Here is an 11,633-nt window from a genome sequence, read left to right as displayed (position 1 = left end):
ACACATTTCCACTTATAATAGTCACACCTTAGTGAACGTTCATGCGCCGACAAACAACTAACCAAACTTACATTTGCTGCTCAGCTCGGCATCGCCGCGGCAACAAGGATCATGGGCGAACTGATCGATAATTTGTATTGCTACAACGCAACATCTGGACAATGGATACCATATGTGGTCGTCACGACAACGTTGTCCGTTCTTCAACGTTACCGTCGGCGTTTGACGTCATCACCAACAAAATCAGGAGCGAAACCAGGGGAGTCGCGTCCGGTGTTGTAAAACGCATATGGATAACCGCATACACAAACGAACGGGAAATGACCAGGATATGGGGCTCTGGCTTAAATTCCCTAACTCCGTGAACAACGACGGAGCGGTGCGTTTACCCTTGTTTGCACGAGGCCAAGAAGATGAAAGCACCGGACTGGGGACTCAGTGTCGGTGACGTGAAAAGTCAGCCACTGTCATCGTCGTCGTTCGATCATGAAATCCTGACGTTGCTGTCGTGGCGTTACTTGTCACCAATATGTGCCTCTTGTCTGTAAACTGTTTTAGCCGCATATATCTATAGATCAACGATATGGCTGAACGTGAAGTTGCCGATGTGACGTTAAATGTATCGTAGAACACTCACTCACAACCGCATATGTACCGGTCAGGACTGGTAATGAAACTCAAAACTTCAGCCGGGGTGGGGACCACAGGGCTGGTTTAGATGTAAAACTTGCCAGCCTATGACAAAACGCACATCCTACCCTGTATGGTGCGTGATCATGTGCAGCACAAATTTTAGCCCGACCGTCGGGCTGATAAGTGAAAATCAGGAACCGTGCCAAATAAGCACCCGTCGGAGGGCGGTCGACAGGCAGATATTTCGAAACACTTTGATCAGCAGTAACCATGCTAATTTTCGCTGACTATTACGTCATCGGTTCTGATTGCGTAGACGTGCCTTATGCTGTTGTCACTGGTTGTTGGTCAGATGTTTATGCAGACGCATGAATGCAACGAGTGTGGCAGCAAACTCGCTCAGTCAGCAACCACGACGTGCACGTCAAGCTCAACGATAATGAATAATAGACATCAGTCGACCTTATGGATACATCAACTTCTTGCTTATTGTATAGCGCTAAGTCATCATCCTCAAATAAAATTGTTTCGGTGTGCCAGGCCAGATTCTTATATCAGCACGACCTCCGACGACAGCCTTCACGGCAAGAATCTGACTGTACCGCCGAAACAATAAACAGGAAATTGTTATCTACGTCCCGATCCATAAGGCTCCAGGTAGGTCCATCTACGTGGTTGCATGCTTCATTATTATGTTTACGTTTAGTCAGCGACCTTCACCACCAACTTCTAGGGACGCCAAATTGTCACCATACTGTTCAACCACACTTTCGACATTTGACACAAACTACCGACAAAAACAGATACAGCGTGATCAATTTAGAGTTATTGTCTTTATTGCATTTGGTTATGCTAAGCATTTCCGTGCAAGTGCATTAAACGAAGAAATATGACACTGTGACATATATATCTGTCCGCTTGTGTGAATGGAAAAAGACCGGACAACACTCAATCAAACTTGTGCGCCTTGAGCAAGGCAGGATGAACACTATATACTCCCAGGGAGTGATTGAATAGGTCTTATGTATAGCCGCAACTATTTATGTTTCACACATCGGAAAAACATGAAGACATTTAACACTTTGATAGAATACCCTGATATATTCTTAATATCCATAATAGAGTAAGCCATTTTCTGTGGGAATTTACTTATGGTAATTTTAAGATATATCTAAACTGATCAAGTTTGTTGTCTGTCAGTATTGTGCTTCAGAAAATTAGGTCATGACTTTCTGGACCAATGTCACGACAACATACTCATCCCTCTTCCTCATCACAAGACATACAAGACCCATTGGTGCCTTTTCAGATTCCAAATAAGGAATGTTGTTGTGGTGGCGTTTTCGGATCTGACCAAAGGCATTGCGCAAATGATAATCTAGTTTCAAAACAAAACTGATAAGATTATATCGTGGCGTTTTTCTGCATGACTGTATTTGAATACATAATCAATATGAAAAACGAAGCCATATCATTGTAGAACGCCAAGTTGTGGTTTGTTTGATTACTCGAAACTTTTTAACATATTGCCTGTTTGTAACAAAATAGCATTTTTATGCTATTGCGTGTTGAGATATCAGCACAGAAGATTTATTTCGAAAGAATACCTGGAGAGGAGTCGGATTTAGCACTGATCAGCACTTTCAAGATTTTGTAGCAAGACGTCGATCAACATAACATCATACGAATGGATTTTATGTGGGAATTGAACCTGGCTTCTTGGCGACGAGCAAAACTTTAAACAGTAGACTACTCTATGGCTGATTTAATTTCACCCATTGTTAAGTTCTTGTATCATTAATCAAGAGTTAACAATTCACCCCACCACCCCTTGTTAAACGGAATAATAAACAGAGACTACCCACCAATCCATAGATAAATCTTCATTACTCTTCATAATAGACTTCCACCAACTTCCTGTTAAATGTAGAGTTATCCACCACCACTTGTTAAAATAGATTTCATAACCACCCATTGACCATCTGTTGTGGGAAGGTAACACCAATAGACTACTTCCAGCCCGATGGGATCACCACTTGTTAAAAATAGACTTTGTATGGCTTCCCACCACCCATTGTTATGTGTTTCACAGTTATCAAAAACATTAATAGACTATTATTTCTTTGTTAAATACCACAATTAGATTCTTATAATAGATCATTTCCATTACCCCTTTTGTTATATATTAAGGCTGATCCGAGTTTGCTGTCTGTCTTGTGCGGAGTGTCGTTTTCGTCACATCCTCTTCCTGCAAGACATATTAGATTACTCGCATCAATTTCTTTAAAGAACAAGAGATTCTTTACTTCAATGATTGTTACGTTTTCAGTTATATATTAATAGATTTTCAAGACCATTGACTCCAGATTTTTCTTCAAAGAAAGAGCATTTCACACTCATGAATAGATTGAAGCCATATTACTTCCACTCACTTTTGTGCGCATATATATTAGCTGGATAAACATTTTCACTCTTTTGATACACAATAGATTCATTTCCACTAATTCTTTATGGTCGGTTGAGCAAAGTTAAACAATATACGATGGTTTTACATATCGAGTCGAACCAGCCTTCACTTTTGTTGTAAATAAATAGACTACTTCCACCACCCCTTGTTAAACAATAGACTACTTCCACCACCCTTTTTGTTACACAATAGACTACTCCACCACCCGTTGTTAAACAATAGACTACTCCACCACCCCTTGTTACACAATGGACACTCCCACCCCTATGATACACAATACACTTCTCCACCACCCCTTGTTGTTACACAAAGACTACTTCCCCACCACCCCTTGTTACACAATGGACTACTCCACCACCCCCGCTTGTTACACAAGAGACTACTCTACCACCCCTTGTTAAACAATAGACTACTCCACCACCCCTTGTTACACAATAGACTACACCACCACCCGTTGTTACACAAAAGACTACTCCACCACCCCTTGTTACACAATGGACAACTCCACCACCCCTTGTTACACAAGAGACTACTCTACCACCCCTTGTTAAACAATAGACTGCTCCACCACTCCTTGTTACACAATAGACTACTCCACCACTCCTTGTTACACAATAGACTACTCCACCACTCCTTGTTACACAATAGACTCCTCCACCACCCATTGTTAAACAACAGACTACTCCACCTGCCTTGTTAAACAATAGACTACTCCACCACCCCTTGTTACACAATAGACTACTCCACCACCACTTGTTAAAAAATAGACTTCCCCACCACCCATTGTTACACAATAGACTACTCCACCACCCTTTGTTACACAATAGACTACTCCACCACCCATTGTCAAATAATAGACTACTCCACCTCCCTTGTTACACAATAGACTACTCCACCACCCATTGTCAAACAATAGACTACTCCACCTCCTTGTTTACAATAGACTACTCCACCACCCTTGTTACAATAGACTACTCCACCTCACTTGTTACACAATGTACTACTCCACCACCCCTTGTTACACAATAGACTATTCCACCACCCCTTGTCAAACAATAGACTACTCCACCTCCCTTGTTACACAATAGACTACTCCACCTCCCTTGTTACACAATAGACTACTCCACCACCCCTTGTTACACAATAGACTACTCTACCACCCCTTGTTACACAATAGACTACTCTACCACCCCTTGTTACACGATGAGCTGCGGAATAGTCATGATGGTTCATATGGAGATCATCTATTAAACCGTAACAGTTACAGCGTTATCGCGTGTGTACGTGCGCGTTATTTCACATGGATACTCCACTCAGAGCGTGTGAGTGAGACAATCCAGTGATCAATAGCATGAACATTGAGCCATTCGTCCACATTTCTCCCTAGCTAACCAAGCCGAGGTTACTCGCTCTGGAGAACAGACGCACACATCATTGGCTGCCAATTCATCCTATCAATTGTGTTTGTCAGAGATTGGTTTCAGTTATCTCTGGTAATATAGGTTATACATGTGTAGTCTAGTTGTACCAGATTGTACATTTGTTCGTGGATTGGTAATCAGTGACCCTTGTCAAAGCCGATTTTGGTTTTGATCCCTCAGATCTTTTGTTTCAGTTAGCTACTGATAATAAAACTGCGAACTTTTACCATGTTTTCTTATTTAATGACATCCGATTTAAGAAGCAGCTCCGTGACACCTCGACATATAATTTCACATTTACTGTCTTCCGTTGTTGTGCTGTTGTGGTATCTCGTTATGCGGAGTGAGTTTAGTTTTACGCCGCAGTCAGCAATATTCCAGCTATATGGCGGCGGTCTGAAAGTCTTCGAGTCTGGACCAGACAATCCAGTGATCAACAGCACGAGCATCGAACTATGCAACTGGGATACGATGACAACCAAGTCAGCGAACCTAACCACCCGATCCCGTTGGTCACAAGCGTGGGTTGCTGGAGACCAATTCTAACCCGGACCTCAGGGGTTGGCAGGATACGGCAGGGGATGGGTGTAACTACAAGATAAATACAAGACTCAAATACTCTTTGACGTCTTTACGATCAGCTTTTTCCACACCTCAGAAAACACTGCATTTGATGTTGTGGTAAGCTACAAGCAAGGTTGAAGAGACTCAATGCTCATTGTTTCATATTTCAATACTTAATTTCTGAAAATTTGACTCCTTTTTAATTTGTTAACCATGCCCATGTTATGCTACACTTCAAGACTATGTTAAATGTTTAACAAATCAACTAGAAGTAAAAGAGAATATAATCCAAACAATATGAGCAAGACTCATTACTTTAATGGGAACTTTGTTTATGAAGAAAAACTGCAACTTACAAATGATGCTGGGCAGGAACTGCTCCGTTTGTCTCAGGCGCTAAAACATGTAGTGCAGAGCTGAGTTCCTTAGACTGACCTGTACGCCATGTTTGTAGGTTAGAATTCTGATTCTGTCATGTAGTGTTTCCAGACGTTTTCAGCAACATATCATGCTACTACGTGATAAACGCCACTTTCCTTCCCCAGTTAAGTTGACATCAAATACCTCGACACGGCATACTGCTTTTCACTTGTATGGAGGAGCAAGAATGCGCTCCGAAACGAAAAGAAAAGCAAGGTTTATGGATGTCAACTTCTTTGTTGTGAATAACACCACGTTTCGAACGGTATGCTTGCTCATTCATCCGAAACGCTTCGAAACGTCGCGTTATTCACAATAAAGAAGTTGACATCCATAAATCTTGTTTTTCGAATGGTCTCATGGTTCTCAGATGACAGTAAGGAACCGATAATCCTTGCAGGAATAACAAATTTTCGATCTAACATCCCCAAATTAGCCAACAATTACTACTGTCAACAGCTGTGGTTGAGCATGGTTGTACACTTATAGTCTAGCAAAGTCATATTTGGCGGTCGCAAACTGGTTCTTGAATATACCAAACCAGCTTAATACCGGAACTCCGAAGTAGCGCCTCGCGAGACTTACAGGCCCTATTTCACGTTTTGGCATGACCAAGTAGAATAGGATATATCTTCTAATTTACTAACTTCTGTTTATGAGTTGTGAGAAACCTTATATTTTCCTTATGATCCGCAGGAGAACACCAACCAACATGTCCACAAAACGTCGCATTACCTCACAAAATATTCTTTTCCACCACACACATTCCACATTTTCAATCAACCAGTCCCTATAGTCAGTCATTATCATCACCACTGAAACTATGACGGTTTGATAAGGGCTGCTTTGGTTATGGGTCACGTGATTAACGTACCGCTATACTACACGTTGTGTACCTGTACTTTGTCCTATACGAGATGAAATACGGGGTCACTAAGGTGACAGATAACGCCTACATCGAAACAACAACAGTTGACCGCAACTAAATCATGGCTGGCTACTGGTCCGGTGCAGTACTACTTTGTGTGTGTTTCACCTGCTTCCCAATTACAGGTACGTTATGTCTGTCGTGTCACAGATAATATTATCAATATATTCCTACGCGTTCGGAAACAAGTCATGTTGACTGCTGTTATCTCAATCCCGTGAAATAGGGTCTAGAACTGTGGCCTATATGTTCACAGTTTACCTGTGACAGTTAATATGTGTTGAATATGATACTGATTGTCAAAGAGACCCTGGAATGTCACAAAGAAATCATTAACTTGTAACAAATAAGAAGATCCACGTCAATACACATATCTTTACATATAAACTAATGACGGAAGACTAGAGAATGATACCTATTTAACATTCGAGTTACCGTAAAACACCGTTGTGTCGAACTTATGACTGTCTGGAAATAAAATTGTGGTCCCTTCGTATGCTTTCTTTATTCATCATTTTCGGCTTAGTCGAATCTCGCATTACGCGAAGTATTTACGTTGGTCACTTCACACGACGCCTTCGAGTGCTCGACTGAAATGAGAAATATATTTCTAAACAGTGCCGCTACATGTGTTGGATTCAAAAGCTAGTTATAATATGAGGTTTGGGGGCTGGCGTATGCAAAGGTGAAATACCAACGTCACCCAGATACAATCTCTGCCTTCGCTTCGATTTCGCAAGTCAATACGTGCCAACCAGCGGGTGTATTTCCCGTTTGACCCTGTATCATGGTGACATCCGTGTTTGCCTAGGACACTGCCACTCCTTATCTCAGTAACATTTTCGAACGGGATCAGTGGCTTTATTGTTACACTGACGGTGACAGTGAGATGTAGTTGGGTTTATTGTTACACTGACGGCAAGAGTGAGATGTAGGTGGGTTTATTGTTACACTGACGGCAAGAGTGAGATGTAGGTGGGTTTATTGTTACACTGACGGCAAGAGTGAGATGTAGGTGGGTTTATTGTTACACTGACGGCAAGAGTGAGATGTAGGTGGGTTTACTGTTACACTGACGGCAAGAGTGAGATGTAGTTGACTTTATTGTTACACTGACGGCGAGAGTGAGATGTATTTGGGTTTATTGTTACACTGACGGTGAGAGTGAGATGTAGATGGGTTTATAGTTTATTAATCGTAATTGTCCAAGAGACATATTTCAGGGACAGGGACGTCCACATTTCTCCCTAACTAATAAAACGGAGGTTACTCGTGGAAGAGATCAGACTAATCATTGGTTGACAATTCATCTTGTCGATTGTCTTTGACAGCGATTGGTTTCAGCCATCTTGGATAACAGCGATTATACTTTGGTTATACCAGGATGTACTTTTGTTCATGGTTTATTTATCACTGACCCTTGTCAAGGCCGATTATGGCTTTGATCCCTCAGATCTTTTGTTTCTGTTTGCTTCTGGTGATACAACTGTGTACAATATTTTCTTATTTAATGACATCCGATCTCAGGAGCACAGCTCTGGGACACCTCGCGTCTTCCCATGTTGTACTGTTGTGGTGCCTCCGGCTCTACAGCGTGACGACCGAACACTTTAACCACTAGGCTACCCCACCGCCCTCTAAATCTCTAAATTAGAATTCGGTCGCATATCCTGTTTGTAAAGATGATCTTCATACAACTTCGGGTCTTGACTTGATGTGAGATGAGAGAGTCACAAGCTTTCCCACTTGTGTAGCATCTTCTAGAAATGTCTGCTGGATTACTCTGCATCTGCTACGATTACAGGTACACTTGATTCCACAAACATCGAAATGTAGTAACTTCCAAACCAGGGTTTACAATGTAACGCGTTCCTGACAGCTAGGTTTATCAGAAACGAAGTGCTAAAACGTTTGGTTCCAACTCTACAGTGGGACTGTTTCAAGTAGGAGCCACAATAGGTTTATCTCCTACATCGGGTGTTTACTGTGTGTAACCTTGACCTTGACATTTCATGATGTCCCGATGGTAAGGACTTCTGGCATCAACCAACGCACTTGCTCAGAGAGTCGTGATTTTTTTGCAAAGCTAAAGAACCTGCCTCCTTTCAGTGACAACGTTCATATTGTTATTTTTCTTTGGTGTTCATAACATCGTCTTGGTAATGAAGTCACGTATCACGATTGTCGTAAACATTTCCTACTTGTTTGGTGTATCCATTGTTGATGATTACCGGGGCGATAGCATGAAGTTAGTCTGGCTCACAGTTACTGGTCCTTCCGTGAAGTCCTTTGTGTAATGGGGCCGGTAGCCGTTTGGTTAAAACCTCCGCTAGTAACTCTGAAGACCCGGTTTCGATTCCCCACATGGATATACAATGTATGAAGCCCATTTCTGGTGTGCCCCACTGTGATATTGCTGGAATATTGCTAAAAGCGGCGTAAAACCATACTCACTCATTCACCTACACGTGTAATGCAAACGACACGTATGAAGCAAGTGTAGGTTTTACTCAGGTCCAGAATCTCCAATCTCACAGGGCATTTCAGTCTAAATGGAGAAGTTTGTTCTATCACAAATATTTATTTTCAGGGACTGAGCGTCAAAGGAACATCTACCGACACTTCAGAAACCTCAAACTTTGTAGTATTTAGAATCTGGTATGATGAAGAGGAATAACATTAATGGTGCTTCATTTCGGTGTTAGCATTTTGTCTATCCATAGAATTTGTTCCTATTCAACTACCACAAACTACTGTCTGAGATACCCGGGTGCCCTTGGACAAATAATCTTAGCGCATGGTGGTCGTTTTCCCCATTCCTTAACAGAGACTTAGGTAGTCGTAAGACTAATGTTGTTTGTATAGTGGCACTCGGTTCTATATAGTCCCACCCCAGAGTTAAACACTTACACGTGTATAACCGAATATGTTTCAGCCGATGCCGATGTCTTCAGTGTAGTTACCTTCCCAGACGGACGTTACGAGATAAAGATCAATAATGTCACGTGGTTGAGCAGCGCCCCAACATTCTTCGTCATCAACGACACGCGCTTCTCCGCCGATGATGGCAGCCTCGTTCTCGACAGTATCAACACTACCATATCCGGTACAGGCCAGTTCGGGGTCGAGGTCTCCAAGAACTTCCATTACCGAGCTGGTGACGTTCCAGTCATCACGAGTATCGTCATATACGGGACATCAATCATGTCCTTCATAGTGGTAATGTACATTTCAAACTTTTCAACGTTCAGAACGCAAAAAATAATCTTTATTGTAGATGGATGTAAATACATTTACACGTCCCACATTGATGCTTCTCATTTCGTTTTACATTATTGTAATTATTGTTACGTTAGGGAACAGTCTTTACTTATAACATGTTCTTTCTACGACACACATCTAGCTGGAAATTTCGGCTGCGTTTGTAAATAGTTACGTTATCTGATTGTTTCGGACTTCCTCTGTTCCCGTCCACTTGCTTTGTTTTGTATAAGTTGTAAACAATATATGTTTGAAGTTTCTGCAAGGAAGCACTTTAAAAAACACGAGGATAATTTGGATATTCATGATGACTCTTTCATTTCATCCTCATCCATTCATTTGATGAAGCGCTTCCCCGACGGAGCCTCAAACACAAATCAAAGCAACATAGACGGTGTTATCTGTGGTTACCCCGGATTCAAACTGGACACCACGTCCAAACTGGGATACATGTCGTTCGGGGGAGCTGACTTTCAAGAACAGTCCGTCGGAAGGTACGCTACTCGGTGAATAATAGACAAATTGCTATTTGCACTGCAAGTAACAATGGCGATAATAAAGTTGAATTCATGTCAATCCAAAACTTTGTTTTCTAAGTAAGGATTAGATATAACTTCTTTGTTTACAATGTAGACCAACGATTCGGTGTAGATTCTAACACTGCTATAAAACAGGTGATGTACAGGGTGGTGTAGGGAAGCTAATATACAGATATGAAGTAGCGTTTTACAACAGAGCATAGACGCCTGTTGAATACACAGGAGAGAATCTGAGATACATTAGGTCCTTACAAATGAAACCAGTCGAATATTAACACAGAAGGATTACCTCTCATTGAAGTCTTTGATGAGATGATGGTAAGCTGGGGTATGTATCAGCCTTGGTCATGACTGATAGATGGTTGAAGTCTTAAATATGGATGTCTTCTTGGAGATGTCTGAGTTTGAAGTGAGGGCTCTGATTTTGTCGTACTGGATGCTGTGGTTTTAACGAATATGGTCAGATAGATCTGATTTCGTGTCTTGTTTAGACACCGAGTAATGTTATGTTGATGCTTGTTATCGTATCCCAGCAACGTAGATAGATGCTCCAGGTGTCAATCACCCGATAGTCTTGTTGAGACTCGACTATGTACAGGCCACTGTAGCTGGTTTACTGCGTGTCTCGAGACAAACGAAAACTGGATACGATCTATTCTCTTGTCTCTTACCTGACGGCACGTATTTGGCTTCTTGGGCTTACTGCATTGATACATTGACTCAATGTCAACTAATGAAAAACAATATATGTCGGAATCTCAGTGTGTGAAATAATATCAAATGCTGGAATTACTTCCATGGAGTGAGTGAGTTGCTTTGAGTAATATTCCAGCAATATTGGGACACCAAAAATGGGCGTCACACACTGCACCCATGTGGGGAATCGAACCCAGGTCTTCGGCGTGACGGGCGAACGCTTTAAACACTAGGCTACCCCACCGCCCCACTCCCATGGAAGATCGTAAAGATGAGTAAGAACATATAGATCGAAAAATGTCTTTTCAAAGATTTGTGCAGTGTCGGGGTTACAGCACGACAGCTTTGAGATTGGTTTGTACTAGACCTTATTGGGATGTTTCGAATGTTCACCCTTCAGTCATAATTTCCCAAATGTCCTTTCTTCTATTGCGGGAACACTTGACTTGCCTCCGACTGCCACCCGTGAGCATCTGCTATGATCCTTATGACACAGTGGAATCGGTGATTTGTTATTACGAAGACATGTTCCTGTCCCCAATCATATTGAGTACATTTCGTCACCCGAATTAGTTTATTTCTTATTTCAAGACCCCCAAAAAAACTGCAATTAAATTCCCATACATAATATCTCCCTGTTACTGGAATATTCTGGTCTGCCTGTGGTCATGCACGAACATATTCCTGTATCTGACACTCACGAA

At 41.8% G+C, this 11,633-nt stretch overlaps 1 protein-coding gene across 1 annotated transcript; it reads left to right on the top strand.

Moving 5' to 3' along the window:
- The first annotated feature begins 6,421 nt into the window (after positions 1 to 6,421).
- Positions 6,422 to 9,933, top strand: LOC124276822. Its single transcript, XM_046712472.1, has 3 exons — positions 6,422 to 6,558; positions 9,369 to 9,652; positions 9,928 to 9,933. The coding sequence occupies exons 1-3, from the start codon at positions 6,495 to 6,497 to the stop codon at positions 9,931 to 9,933; spliced, it is 354 nt and encodes a 117-aa protein (XP_046568428.1). The 5' UTR covers positions 6,422 to 6,494.
- The last annotated feature ends 1,700 nt before the right edge of the window (positions 9,934 to 11,633 follow it).

The sequence above is a fragment of the Haliotis rubra genome, unplaced genomic scaffold (genome assembly GCF_003918875.1).
Source record: "Haliotis rubra isolate DU_JTF1 unplaced genomic scaffold, ASM391887v1 Scf2135, whole genome shotgun sequence".
Lineage (NCBI taxonomy): Eukaryota > Metazoa > Mollusca > Gastropoda > Lepetellida > Haliotidae > Haliotis > Haliotis rubra.
This window is presented reverse-complemented; position numbering and strand designations above follow the sequence as displayed.

Excerpts from the sequence above, each read along its gene's own strand:
- LOC124276822 (XM_046712472.1), top strand. The coding sequence starts at position 6,495 with ATGGCTGGCTACTGGTCCGGTGCAGTACTACTTTGTGTGTGTTTCACC. Across the intron at positions 6,559-9,368 it reads CACCTGCTTCCCAATTACAG|CCGATGCCGATGTCTTCAGT; the intron begins GTACGTTATGTC and ends AATATGTTTCAG.